Source organism: Phalangium opilio, unplaced genomic scaffold, assembly GCF_054372755.1.
Source record: "Phalangium opilio isolate 3A_F unplaced genomic scaffold, DU_Popi_V2 ptg000217l_1, whole genome shotgun sequence".
Taxonomy (NCBI): domain Eukaryota; kingdom Metazoa; phylum Arthropoda; class Arachnida; order Opiliones; family Phalangiidae; genus Phalangium; species Phalangium opilio.
The window spans coordinates 13,464,604-13,478,761 of NW_028324218.1; the positions used below are offsets into that span (position 1 = coordinate 13,464,604).

At 38.5% G+C, this 14,158-nt stretch overlaps 2 protein-coding genes and 1 long non-coding RNA gene across 4 annotated transcripts in view; 2 read left to right on the top strand and 1 right to left on the bottom strand.

The window, feature by feature from the left end:
• The window catches only part of LOC149616694 (centrosomal protein of 290 kDa-like), a 31,414-nt gene extending 19,227 nt beyond the window's left edge, over window positions 1–12,187 (bottom strand). The window contains exons 1-13 of the mRNA XM_089856976.1: window positions 12,062–12,187; window positions 11,902–11,985; window positions 11,475–11,654; window positions 11,345–11,416; window positions 11,145–11,282; window positions 9,242–9,382; window positions 8,947–9,156; window positions 6,747–6,860; window positions 6,600–6,668; window positions 5,930–6,019; window positions 4,287–4,403; window positions 3,922–4,221; window positions 2,720–2,790 (exon numbers count right to left, since the gene is read on the bottom strand). Coding sequence (XP_089713102.1) covers window positions 2,720–2,790; window positions 3,922–4,221; window positions 4,287–4,403; window positions 5,930–6,019; window positions 6,600–6,668; window positions 6,747–6,860; window positions 8,947–9,156; window positions 9,242–9,382; window positions 11,145–11,282; window positions 11,345–11,416; window positions 11,475–11,567 — 1,415 coding nt within the window. The 5' untranslated portion in view covers window positions 11,568–11,654; window positions 11,902–11,985; window positions 12,062–12,187. The remainder of the gene's footprint in view (window positions 1–2,719; window positions 2,791–3,921; window positions 4,222–4,286; window positions 4,404–5,929; window positions 6,020–6,599; window positions 6,669–6,746; window positions 6,861–8,946; window positions 9,157–9,241; window positions 9,383–11,144; window positions 11,283–11,344; window positions 11,417–11,474; window positions 11,655–11,901; window positions 11,986–12,061) is intronic.
• LOC149616695 (uncharacterized) lies at window positions 334–1,182 on the top strand. 2 transcript variants are annotated; one of them, XR_016375836.1, is made up of 3 exons: window positions 334–832; window positions 904–971; window positions 1,054–1,182. It is a non-coding gene; the product is annotated as an uncharacterized LOC149616695 (long non-coding RNA). The 2 variants fall into 2 exon arrangements; XR_016375837.1 differs by having other exon boundaries at window positions 334–823.
• On the top strand, window positions 12,121–14,158 carry LOC149616696 (uncharacterized). Its single transcript, XM_089856980.1, has 3 exons — window positions 12,121–12,199; window positions 12,258–12,346; window positions 12,405–14,158. The coding sequence occupies exons 2-3, from the start codon at window positions 12,284–12,286 to the stop codon at window positions 14,097–14,099; spliced, it is 1,758 nt and encodes a 585-aa protein (XP_089713106.1). The 5' UTR covers window positions 12,121–12,199; window positions 12,258–12,283; the 3' UTR covers window positions 14,100–14,158.

Sequence of the window (14,158 nt, forward strand, 5' to 3'; positions counted from 1 at the left end):
TTCAGACGTCTATGTTTATTCATGATCTTGTCATATTCCAACACGTTAACAATGTCATTTAGAAAAATATCATCCCAAACCCAAACAGAAGTCTGATGCGAATTAATATTATTGACAGAAATTATTTCTGCGCCATCATTTCTAGTGTAAACAACCATTTTTATGGGATGTCGATTTAAGAAGGCTAGGTCTCCGTTGTAAAGCAATCATCAACTATCAGTTTCTTAACAATAGCAAAATATTCTGGGGTTCGGTTGAAGGGGGGGGGGGTTCGTGTTTAAGAAAGAAATCATTTATCCTTAATCTAAGCCACCGTCGCTATTTTGGTATGCAATGAAACAGTTATGTCTTTTCATTCTTAGCAGCGTTAAACTCATACAAGTTTTCCGTTCGAACAGTTTAAAAGGTCTAAAATAAGTACCTTTAAAAGGGCAGACTGTAGGTCTAGAAATTAAAGCTTGAGACTTTTTGCTTAAGTTCCAAAAATAAGAGGTTTTTAGCCTAGAAACAGCCAGGTTGTGTAAGAAAAAGGCGGGAAATGAACATGCAGACTGTAGAAGGTCAAAGGGAAAAAACATGAAAGCGTGAGAAGGTCTAAAAATAAGAGGTTTCTAGCCTAGAAACAGCCTGACGCATGCGTGGAAGTATAATAAAAAGGCGGGAAATGAACGTTCGAGCATCGAGCCACAGTCGGGTGAGAGCCTGCCGGTTATGTACATAACGGTTTTTTCGCGATTCCATATTCCCGTTTTTAAAAGATCTGCCAGGTATCATCGGATTAATTTTCATACTAAACCCGCATCGTTTGACTAAATTGTACCAAGTAAATATGGTATGCTGTTTTAATAGTAAGCAGGGAAAAGTATACTTAATATTCTATTCGTGGCATGTAAATATTTATAGATTTTACCAACGACGCCTGAAATATCTGAAATGGCCAACTTAATTGAGACTATAAACAACGAAAAATGGTAAATCTAAAAAAAAAAAAGATTTATTCTTCTATGGTGTTCTAAGTTTTAAATGATAGTGAAATAATTCCGATTATTGTAGCCATGCAGCAGAGCAGATGATTCAAATGAAGAATCTATTGGGAAAGGCAAGTCCGTCGCCGTTGAGCAACAAAGTGGGAGTGACATTGAAGACATTATCATTTAAATAAAAATACCTAAAATGCTTAAACTTATTGTGATGATTGAAAAAATATTATATACGTTTATTGCGTGACTCAGCCCGAATTTCTCTTAAACATCGGACGACTTGAATTCAGGCTTCTCGAGAGCATCTTCCATTCAGACTTCTCGAGAACATCTTCCATTCAGACTTCTCGAGAACATCTTCCATTCAGACTTCTCGAGAACATCTTCCATTCAGACTTCTCGAGAACATCTTCCATTCAGACTTCTCGAGAACATCTTCCATTCAGACTTCTCGAGAACATCTTCTATTCAGACTTCTACAGAGCATCTTCCATTCAGACTTCTACAGAGCATCTTCCATTCAGACTTCTCGAGAATATCTTCTATTCAGACTTCTACAGAGCATCTTCTATTCAGACTTCTGCTGAGCATCATCTATTCAGACTTCTACAGAGCATCTAATATTCAGACTTCTACAGAGCATCTTCCAATCAGACCTCTCAGGGACATCTTCTAACCATACTTTTAACAGACGTTGTATAGGGCTATTCTAAACAGAGGTCTATAGACCATCTTAAAATCAGACTAAAAATGGTTTCGCGCAGGTGCAAATTATTAAGAGGTTTAAGACCTCTTCTAGACGTCTAGAATACTTCTAAAAGACCTCAAATAGAAGTATTCTAGATGTCTAGAAGAGGTCTTAAACCTCTTAACAACGTGAAAAAAGCAATTGGTCTAAACTGCTCCTAAATGAAGACCCATTATTTTCGTAAGGGTTATACAGTATCCATCGTTAAAGCAAAAAATATAAGAGAATAAGGCCGATAGATGGCGAGCGCGAGTCTTGAAATTATAATCAAAACATTCGAAGTAGTCGGGACGGGTAGGCAATTTGCTAGAGTCAAAGTTCTTACTACATTAATCGGTTTTTGGTATAAGCGGAGCCTCCGGGATGAACAAGGCCCATGCGTGTGGCGAAGCGAGAATATTTTTTTAACCAATTTAGTTCGCTGTGGTTTTACGCTTGGGGGCGCTTATATTACCGTAAAATAAACAAAGATCAACCCCGTGACCCTGTCGACTGCTTAAGTATTTGGGCCAAGGTCGCGGATTGTAAGTATACGGTTTTATTACTCTTACTGAATTATTTTAATTGAAATAATTTAACATCTAATTTTATTTAAAGAATCATGGTTTCATACAATCTAATCTAACCGAAAGATTCAATAAAAAGTGAAGAGACCCAAAAACATTTACGTTAATTTTAGGATGAAACTTTTCTCTATCATAAACATTTTATGACTGACCCCTAAAATATCAACGATAATTTAAGGAAGACCCCTGTCACAACGGTAATATGAGCGCCATCTCGTACACATATATGGTGAAAATATTTTCCTTAACAAACTGGATATTTCCCCACATAAAATTGGACATGCATGGGCCTAGTTCATCTCGGAGGCTCCGGTATAAGTGATATTTATTTAAGTGGCTTCTTTTGCCTCAAAATTGGCATTGAAAAACTGGCTCTTTCAATGGCGTTTTTCAAGCTACTCAACAGGAATAACATAATTTCATACTTATTTCTTATTCTGATCTGATTTTTGCACTCCTTAATTTCCATAACTGCTTCCGACAAACCATATTCCCCCTATAAAGTATATAACATAATCAAAGCAATTATCAGTTTCAACTATCAAAATTGTTAACCTAAGATACAGTGTGCTCCATAAGGTAGGTAGGACTGAAAGGGTGTGGTTCAATGGATGCTTTGAGTCGAAAATGTTCAATGACATTTTGCCACAAGTCATGATTAGAGTGTTTAAGGATAACCCCTTTAATTTAAGTATGAAAATGAAAGACAATACTAATTTAATGCAATTGCGATGATTTGAATTGTAAACAATGGCCCTTAAGCCAAAAAGTCATGGAACATTTTTGACTCAAAATTGCCCACAGAACCCACTGTACCAAGAAGGGATTTATATAAGAAGGCATAAGTCGCGAGATTTTACGCTTCTACTCTTACGCCGGTGTTAGTGGACAAGTAAGTCCCATTCCTTTCATGCCCGTCATTGCTCTGCACTTTCCTATTGGATCCCGTGGGGATAGGTCATGCAGACGCGAATGACCTATTCCCACTAGAGAAAAAAGGCGCGTACTAAGAAAGATTTTCGCCTAATAGTTGTTAGATAAACTTAATTCAGGTACTTTTTATCAGGGATGAACCGGTACCGATACCATATTGGTATCGGTTAAAGTATCAGGTTTTGGATCTTAGTGAGTAAATATCGGTATCAGTTCATGTTTGCACCAGTATAGGGTTAAGCCTGGTATCGGCCATCTCTAGAAAGAACAAAACCTCGAGCAAAGTAAACAGAAAATAGAGGCTACCCGCGGTGCTGAAACAGTACGAGGATTTTTTTTAATTGCCATGAACAAGTTGATTAAAGGTGACTTGATGGATTTTGAATATATGTCTCTATGTGAAAATCGTTCGTTCTATAATTATTTCTAAATCGAATCAAGTGTACTATACTTATGATTTCGTGAGTTCCAAAAACCAAACTAAGGCTTAACGAAAAGGTGAAAGAGATAGATGGTGGGTGAAATATTAAGTCCCGCCTCCGTTTCCACCTCCCCCCCACCCATGAAGGGGGGATTGTCCACTATCACGCGAGCACCAGACGCTATTTTAGGCCTTCTTATATAAATCACTTCTTAACTGTACTTCGGTCCTACCACTCTTCTTGTAACACTCTGTATAAATGTTTGACTGTACCATTTCGTATAATCTCATCCTGCCTAAGGTATCACTGAGTTCTTGATCCTTCATTTTCCATTCCTCTTCAACAACTTTGAGTTTATTCCTTAATTTCTCCAATGCCACATTTTTCTCTCTTATTTCATTTTGACTTTGGATCATGGCGCCAAGTCGGCTTCCGGGACTAAGTGGCGCCGATTCTTCATTCTTGTTAAGCCTTAACTCTTCCAGGAGTTTGCTATTTTCTTCCAGATCTCGTGTAGCCAATTGCACTTGCTCTTTCAAAACTTCTATCTGCGCGTCACGATCTTCGACAACCTGAATATTGTAGGCAATTAAGGATACATTTTAAATACATACGTCACGTGGTAATAAAAACGTACCATTTTCAATGCCTGTGATTCTGAAACATTCATACTACCAAGATTGAATTCCGACTGAAGTTTGGAAATTAACTGTTGCTGCCTTAAAATTTCTTCTTCTTTGCTCGTTAGTACAGTCTGCAAAGGATAATAAGGGTAAGAATTATTAGAATGCCTAAATGTGCTAACAGTCTTGAACAAAACTATGCTCTGCAACGTATTTTTAACAAAAGATGATTTGCTAGTCAATCAGCTTTCATGACAAATTATTTCCATGAAAGCCATTACAGTGATAGGGTTTTTAGAATGGCTCATCCAAGAAAATTGATTTTGACTAATACCATAGGGAGCTAACAACTGGCTAGGGGGAAGAGGTAGTCTGACGTCACGCAGCCCCTCTCTGGTTGGCATTTTTGCGTGTAGAATACCGTTTCCAACCGCTAGGGGGGATGAAACTCCAGTAAGAGATTGAAGGGTGTGACGTTTCAAGGTCAGAACTGTTAGCTCCCTATTAAACGCGGATGGACTGGAATGTAGATATGCGCGTGGTTTTCTTAGGGTAGCGCCCCCATAGCGCCACGCCGCGACCAATATTGGAACTTTTTCGACTCAAACCCTAGGCATAGCATGATCTATGAGTGGAAAGGTTTAGGGACTCTCCCGCTAGGGGCGACGACAGACGATGCCTTTGGAAGAACAGGGGTTTTAGCTTTTCATTTCAGTAAATCTGTGTATAATGGTCTAAAATTGTACCTTCATCCCTTTTGAGTAAGACCCCCCTCTCTTTCCCTGATAGACCCTTCCGAAAAGGTTTCGAGGCTTGGGGGAACTTGCTTGGAAGGTCACGTAACGCGCATATTAAGTTGATAAATGCGAGGCTATTGGCGTGATATTCTGCGCTACCGATTTTCGTAGGGTTGGCTACAGCGAGAATTGCATTGCAGAGACTTGAGGAAAACTGCCATTGGATCTTTTTAATATACCCAGGATTTCTTTAGATTTTTTCAGAAAGGTCTATACAACTTAAAAACTAATGATTTGAATTCCATAACGGTTATTTACGGTGTTTCTTGTGCATTATGGGTAGGAGGTGTTCTCTGCTATTGACTGGTTAAGCGACGTTTAACGGCACTAAACAAGGAGAAGTGAAGCAGCTGAAATTACAAACCAATTGGAAGCTAGAAGCCGTACGTGATCTACTGTACCCCATAGATGTCGCTCCATCGCTCACACCCAATTCATCCCATTTTACTAAGCACCTCGAAGCAGCCAATTCCCGATACATTTTCCCGTCTATTCTGGAAGCATCATTAAATATTACCAGGGATAAATTTAATTTTAGAAGTAGGAATGGAGAACGGTTTGTATTTACTTCAGTCCGACTCATAGCCCGGTATAGAGCCCCTCCCTCCAACACGTAACGAAAAGATTAAATCATCTTATTGGCTCACTTAAACTACGTTTTGATGACGTTGCTGACGGGGACGGCCAAAAATACGTAGTTTCTTTTTTACCTCTGTCGCTATGACCAGTCTCTTCTTTCATACCCCTCCATGATCCCGTGGAAGGGGTTCCGGGACTTTGACGCGCGCCCAGATTACTCTGTTCTCCATTCCTACTTCTAAAATTAAATCTATCCCTGATATTACGTAAATTGAGTTTACCTTCCATTCTTGAACTCTGCGACTGACAGTCTCCATAATTTCATCATCAACTTCTCCTTTTTGAGAAAGTTGACTTTTCAAGTCTTCAATCTAAGATTTCAAATGACTTAACACTGATTCAGGTAAAATTAATAATTATAGTTAAATCGGAGCCTCCGAGATGAACTAGGCCCATGCATGTCAAATTTTTTGTGGGGAAATATCCAGTTTGTTAAGGAAAATATTTTCACCATATATGTGTACGAGAAGGCGCTTATATTATCGTTGTGACAGGGGTCTTCCTTAAATTATCGTTGATATTTTAGGGGTCAGTCATAAAATTTTCAGAATAGAGAAAAGTTTCAACAAAAATTAACGTAAATGTTTTTGGGTGCTATTCACTTTTTATTGAATCTTTCGGTTAGATTGTATTGATGACAACAAAATAAATTATTTCAATTAAAATAATTCAGTAAGAGTAATAAAAACGTATACTTACAATCCGCGACCTTGGCCCGAATACTTAAGCAGTCGACAGGGTCGCGGGGTTGAACTTTGTTTATTTTACGGTAATATAAGCGCCCCCAAGCGTAAAACCACGGCGAACTAAATTGGTTAAAAAAATATTCTCGCTACGCGACACGCATGGGCCTTGTTCATTTCGGAGGCTCCGGTTAAATGAAATAATTACCTCACTGGCAAGGAGCATTTTCTGCTCCATTATGAGTTTTAATTGAGATTCGCTTTCATCATAAGCTTCCTAAAATGTACATGGAAAAAAGGAACGTAAATGGGCGTTACTAATCCAGCGTATGAAAATTCAATTAGCGGAACTAACTTTCAGTTTTATGTACTCATCGGTCGTTTTCTCCATTTGATCGACCGCTTCAATTAGTTTCTCGTGTAGTTGACTCTTTTGTGACCTAAGTTCAGAGTTCTCACTTTCCAGAGTCTGTAAGATGTTTGAAATTCAATCATAAGTTTGCTACTGGTTACAAACTGGAGCTCGTCATGAAGTGACGTTGGTGAAACGTCATAGATTCTCGTAAAGCGACGCCTGGTGAGGCTCTGTGAAAGGCTTGGTAATGTAAAACCGAATGTAGTCAATTCTCGCGTCGTCGTTCACGAACTAGCTCGAGCTGTTACCAAGTATAGTTAGTGTCATACTTATGGAACATATCTTATAAACTTATGATGAAACATAGGCCCATATAAACTACTAGGACGTGACGCTTGCGGTCCTATATTGGTGTTGCCTTCTGGTGGAAAAGACGTTAAACTTAAGCCCGGCTCTTGTTAATAGAATTTATCGCGTGCGATGTCAAAACATTGTCGCCTTCAGATGACAGATATCTCTGTTGCAAGCGACATAACAGTGTCACCTTCTTTGGTAAAAGGTCTGAAGCTTTCCAATAGGGTGTACCTCACTGTACCACGACTCCACGAGGGACATCAAACCAGTGTCGCCTTCTTGTGGGAAAATAAAGGTTTGCAATTCGCGTCCTTCGATTGCTATGAAAGCGTGCAACGTAACGGTGTCGCCTTCTGGCGGAAAATATCTGCAACTCGCTACTGGCGTTTGTTTAATAGAGCACACTGCGGAAATACCTGTGGTTCACGACTGGCAGTTAATATAAAAGCGTGATATGTTCCACTTCAAAACAGAGTCGCCCTCTGTTGGAAGCGAGCTGCACTTCACGATCAGCAATTGCTAATATCATAACAGTGTCGTTCTTTTCGAGATATCGCCAAAAAGTCATTAAAACCGCAGATTTTAAAATATATATTTTTCAAAACAAGCGACTTGCAAGTATCTAAGGCTTTCTTTTTGTACTCCATTTGGTATAAAAATGTTGACATCGGAAATGAATGATATCAAGTGGCCTTACATGAGGATTGATACGAATAAAGGCAGAAGTAGGATAAGGGACTAGAAGTAAAGAGCTCTAGCATTGGTAATAAATCCTGGCACTAGTGAACAAATTTGAGGATTTTACGCCGATTCAATCGCGCCACAACTAGAGAGAAAAAAATGGTCGAGTTCCAAAACAATTTCCTACCCCCTTCCCCTCAACCTAAAGCCGCGGAACACAGACGCGGGTGTTTGAATCTAGTCTACCACCGCGAGCGTCTCACGTTTTGGAGGGGAAGTTCTGAAACCGCCACAAGAGGGCCAACCGTTGGCGTTAGGGCTGTTCGATACTACTCGATGCCAACTTGGTATCGAGTACTTCAGTCTTTCGATACCGGTATCGAGTACCGTTTTTGGGATCCGATACTGGTATCGAGTACTTTCGAAAAATCCGAATTCCGAAGCATCGAGTACTTTATCCCCCAATAATTTCCCCCTGGAATCGAAGGAACGTTTCTATTTGAAACTTGCGGCCAATCATTTGCTTTATATTTTAACACGTGAATGTTTCCCTCGTCGACATAGTTTAGTCTCTATACTCCATCCCTAGACCTAGAGTAGACTGACGTCAGACGTAGCTTCTTCAACCATAGCCCATTCGATCGACACAAGCTGCTTGTGCTATAGAATCCCGTTCAAAGAATTGGATTTACATATATAAGCGCGACTTTTGAAGAAAATTCGGAGTAACCGAAAATTAATATTAAGTTTTATAGGAGGAGGTATGTTTTTTGGCCAGTTCCTTCGTCCTATTGATACAAATGACCTGAAATTTAACTTAGACGCGTTTCGACGTGTTTATTATACTTAAAAGAATTTAAATACGCAAAATCTATCATAGGTGGCGCTTTAAAAAAAAGTACTCGATACTTTGGGTATCGAGTATTTTTTTCACCGATACCGATACCCGGTATCGAGTACAATATTCAGTACTCGATACCGGTATCGATACCAAAAATCTTCGATACTCCCAGCCCTAGTTGGCGTGTTATCAAGAATATTCACTTTCGCCAAGTGAAGAATTTACCTACTTAGATACTTCTAGTCCCTTATCTTACTTCTGACAAAGGGGAACTCCAAAACAAAATTCAAAACAAAAAATTATAGACAGATACCAAAAATGTACCTTTATATCATTTAGAAGTTGATGAATCTCGGCGTTTTTAACTTTTATCTTTGCCAAGAGCTCTTTCTCCTTCATTTTGCAGCTTTCTTCTTTCGATACTTCAACATTCTTTATCATCTCTTTGCTTTCCTCCAGTTGTTCTTGCAACTTCTCAATCTCGTCACGCAAGATACTCTGCTCCTCTTCGTGCTTCTCAACCATTTCAAGAGCCTAAGTACGATTAGAAAAAAAAATTAATAATCCAAGCTTCCTCAGTAATCAACCGAGCAGATTGTAACTCGTGAACTGTTCACACTTTCTCAAACTCTCGTTTGGTCCTCCTGATTTCAGTCTTTTTCGATTCAATTTCTTTAGTCAAAGTCAAGTTTTCCTCTTCGAGTTCCTCGTTTCGAAGATTATGTTTCAGAAGCGACGTATCACTGCCTTTTCTCGAACCCTAAATATCATGGAATTATGGTTAGTGGTATTTTTGTTGATAAAAATTAAAAATACAGTAAATAAGTTTTCTTTATGGTGAATAAGTGTTTGTGTCGCGATGTCAAATCGCGTTATTGTCAATTCAATCCCACACCTAATTTTCTAGTTCGAGAGTTACATTAAAAAGCCCTTCGAGGGGTGGAGTTGACTGGCCCTCTAAGCTTAGCAAGGGCTAGTTTTAGCTCCACCCTCATGGACGAGTTCTGATTGGTTCCTGTCTTTGGCAAAGTAAAATTGATGGGTAGAAGATTAACCATCATGTTAGGGGCGTCACAAGAGCCGGAATTAGCTTAAAGCAAGTCTTGGATGTGGTTTAGTTTAAACAAAGGCCACTAGATGCTCCCATAATCGAGGGGTGGAGTTGACTGGCCCTCTAAGCTTAGCAAGGGCTAGTTTTAGCTCCGGCCTTGTGGAACGAGTTCTGATTGGCTTAATTTTAATCCTTCTTATTCCCGATGCATGTGCCAAGGCTTCATGCGAGTTTTTTTTTAACTGGGTCAAAATTATGCGACGTCTGCTTCAGAGTTGAAATGATTCAATATTTTCGGCTCTGGAGCAAACACACGTCATTTTAGCCAGATTTGTCAGTTAATAAAAGCGCCTTAAGTCTTGGAAAGTGCATCGGAAATAAGATGGAGTGATTAAGGATATGCATAAAACAAACTTTCACTTTAATTTAAAATTTAAAGTTGCTATTTTCGCTTGCTAAGCCTAACTCCATTTTGCAAAAAACTTTGAAGATGGAAATTTCTTTTAAGAAACTAATGTTCCGCGGCCAAAAATCACTGCTTTGAAATTAGATTATAAGTTAATGTAAAGTTTTTGGTGAGTTATCCCGTTTTTTTTAACATATTTTTAACACCCTTAAAGGAATAGCGACGTGATTTAAAAATTATCTCAAATCTAAAGAAAACCTTACTTTTTTGAGAGTTTAAACTCTTCTGATTCCAAAAATATGCTTGAATAATATTTAATTATGAGGGAAAACACAGAAAAAACACTTTGAAAACTTGAAATTTGGGGGACAAAGGCAAATTTGCGGAGAAGATTTTTGGCGGGTTTTTCTCCTTGATACGTCACTAAGGCATCTCGCGGAAAAGCCAAGCGCGAGACTCCCGAGTCTACTAATGCGGCGCGCGCGAATCTGAATAAATTAGGCTTAACGCGGCGCGGCAACACTAACAGGCGCGTCACGTGAGCGACATCTAGAGTGAAAATCTCTCCTTACTACGTCATCAGACGAAAGAAAATCTCAACTAGGCCTTTTCCAAACACAAAACTTTGATTGCAATTTAATAAATTGCTACGAAACCAAGTAAAAAAGTAAACATATCATAATAAACTAGATTTTTCAAGGATTTTTTTCGCATTTTAAGTTTGAGGATGACGAAAATTGTGTCACTAACACTTTAACTATTAAAATGAACTTTTTCTACTTTATTGTCCCTTAGCTTGAAAGGAATTTTACAATGGGATTAATACAAAAATAATTAATTGTAGAGTCACAACTGGTCTTAATCTCTTAATGAAGAAGCAAAGGGTCACTGCCACTTGCGACATAATCCTTTGCCTTTCTCTTGTGACAAGTGTAAATATTCTGAACCAAGCTTCCTAATCAATCCTAAACCCTTGAATAGTTTTAACCAAGTACGAAACTCTACATGGTAGAAACAGAAAATAATTTTCCACAAGACAACACAACAAAATAGACATCTCAATACCTTGACATTCTCCAACTCATCCTTCAGATCTTCAATCTCGGCTAAAAGCTCCTTTTCATGCCGAGCACTCAGTCTTCCTTGATTCTTGGCCATTTGTTCCAATTCTTCCATCGCAACCTCCGCTTGCAACCCTTTGAGCTTGAACCCGATGTGATTTATTTTATTTTAACCTAAAGTTTGTTTTCTTAAAGAATTTATACCTGCAAAACTGCTTTTGACACCAGAAAGAGCTTATGCAGTCTTTTGGGATCATCTTCGTTTAATGGGTTAAACTTTAATAATATGGGTTAATTAAAAACAACAATTTATATTCTAATTAGGTATACTTACATTAATTAGTTTTTTGTAGAAACTTTCGGCTAAATCATCATTTATGTCCTGAAGATTGCATTTGTCAATTTCGTTCCAATCAATAGGCGCCATGTGAACAGCACAAGTGCAAAGTTATTGTAGCTAAATAGGGACTTGGCAGTACTACGTCATGTAACGTCAGGCTACCTTCCACTAGTGCTAAAAAACATACCAGGAGGAGGGGCTTATATAGATTTCATTCTGTTAAAAAAACATACCATAATGGCGCTGGGGGCGGAGTTAAGCCTGAATTGCCAAGTCCCTATTTAATATTTTACACGAGAGAATTCGATTGTATTAAGCTCTATGGGGAAATAACATGGGGTGCCACTAGTCTATATTGCGTGTGTTTCTGTTATTTATTTTTAGGTAGTCATGGTCTTCTATTCACAAATTTGTTATTTACCATGTGTACCAATAGACAATTTCGGTATTGAAGAGCAACTTCCAGGGGTAGGGCGCCATCGGGGTAAGCTCGTTGTGCGCGAATCTGTTAAGAGATGGCGCTTTCGTAGTTCTCATTCTGATTGGCTAAGCTACGGGGGATTAAAAAATATGGCTCCTACCAAAGAAAAGTATCTTCTTTGCTCCTACAGTCCTACCTTCTCAGATTGTGGTCGGATTTAAGTGATTTAGAAAAAAGTATAGTACTTTCAGGTTTTCACCAACTAATTATCACCAAGCTTGTTGAATTTTGATCTTGGGTATGTATAACGTATGTAAATTATATAATTTAAATTATGTAAATAAAGCAAATTTCAGTGTAGGACTGCTAAGCCTTGGTTAAAATGAGCCCACCAGGCAAGACTTGCTGTGTTTTGAACTGCACTCAAAGAGGAATTTCTAAACGTGTAAGTACAATTTAAATGAGATTAAATTACTCCCCAATAATTATAAATTTTATTTCAGATTTCTTACCATAGATTACCTTCCTTAAAAAACCGACCCATGAGATTGCTTTGGCTTAAGCAAGTCCGACGTCGAGACTATATTTATAACCCGGTGAAATACATATATGTGTGCTCCAAACATTTTAAAACAACTGATTATGAACCTACACGCGGTAATGGGTCGAATTATTTGAGGAATGGGGCGGTTCCTTCCATATTTAGCTGGAATTTTGCAACTAGTACCAAAATAGACGACTCAACAGAACCAACGGATGAAAGTTTAAATAATACTGAAGTTCTGGAATCTGATATTAAAGATATTGTATCAGATATAATCGCGGTTGTCGCTTCAACAGAGGAGTGTCTTGGAGCTGATGATTGCACTTGTGAATGCTCTAAAAAAGTGAAAGAGTTGGAATCGTGCATTGCGGAGCTGAATTTGAAAGTTTCTCTCCAAAAGCGGGCAATTAATATCCAAAATTACAAACTGAAGGAAGCCGAGAAGGATATACTTAAAGCAAAGCATCAAGCCAAAATTGCAGAGCAACGTTACTATGAACTTAAACCTAGTATAGAAAAATTAAATGATAACAACAAGGACCTATTATTCTACACTGGTCTGCCTAGCTACGACAAACTTATGGCTCTATACAATAGGCTTAATCCAGGTCACAATTCAGAAAATATCAACTTTTGGAATAGTGGGAAAGTTATACCAAAAACCTCACCTGTGACGCGTAATAGGAAGCTGAACGTAAAAGATCAATTTCTTCTAGTTTTGATGCGTCTGCGACTAGGGCTGTTTTTAAAAGATTTAGCAGATCGCTTTGGTATTTCACCAAGCACAGCGTCCAATTATTGTATTACGTGGATAAATTTCATGTACTTCCGCTTAGGACAAATTAATATATGGCCTACACGAGAACAAATCGACGCAACTATGCCGGAGGGTTTCAAGAGAGATTATCCCAGTACTCGCGTGATAATTGATGCGACAGAACTTAAATGTCAAGCCTCCAAGTCTATGGTCTTGCAGTCTGCTTCTTACTCGAATTACAAATCCACCACCACTTACAAAGGACTTCTAGGAATAAGCCCTAATGGCTATGTCACATTTGTATCTCATTTGTTCACTGGAAGTATATCTGATCAGGAAATAACAAGACGAAGTGGGTTTTTAAAACTTAAATTCGACGAAAATGATAGTGTTATGGCAGACAAAGGATTTTTGATTGAAAAGATGCTAAACGCAAAAGGGGTTAAATTGAATATACCACCATTCCTTGGTGAAAAAGGCCAGTTTTCCAAGGAGGAATTGGAAAAATCGCAAAAGATCGCAGCCCTTCGCATCCACGTAGAACGGCGAATTGCTAGAATAAGAGGCTTTCACATCCTTGATCGGCCTATTCCTTTGACTCTTGCACCTGTCATTAATCAGCTGTGGACTGTTATAGCCCTTATGTCTAACTTCCAAAGTCCTCTCATCGTGAATATGGAAAGTGAACAAAATGCAAACAACAGCTCCTTGGAAAGTGATGAATTTTATCAAGAAATTTTGGAACCGGGTAATTCTACTTTGACTGTTCATGACGAGCTGGATGATTTTGAAGAAGAGATTTTAGAACCAGATAATATGTCCGTTGAAGATGTTAATTCAGATGAGAGTGGGACAGAGCAAGAAATTCCTGTAATTGATTTGGACAGTTCCCTCTAAAAACCGTTATGAATCCAAAAATATGTATTTTAACTTTTAAGTTAGAAAAGGCAGAGATA

Excerpts from the sequence above, each read along its gene's own strand:
- LOC149616696 (XM_089856980.1), top strand. The coding sequence starts at position 12,284 with ATGAGCCCACCAGGCAAGACTTGCTGTGTTTTGAACTGCACTCAAAGA. Across the intron at positions 12,347-12,404 it reads AAAGAGGAATTTCTAAACGT|ATTTCTTACCATAGATTACC; the intron begins GTAAGTACAATT and ends ATTTTATTTCAG.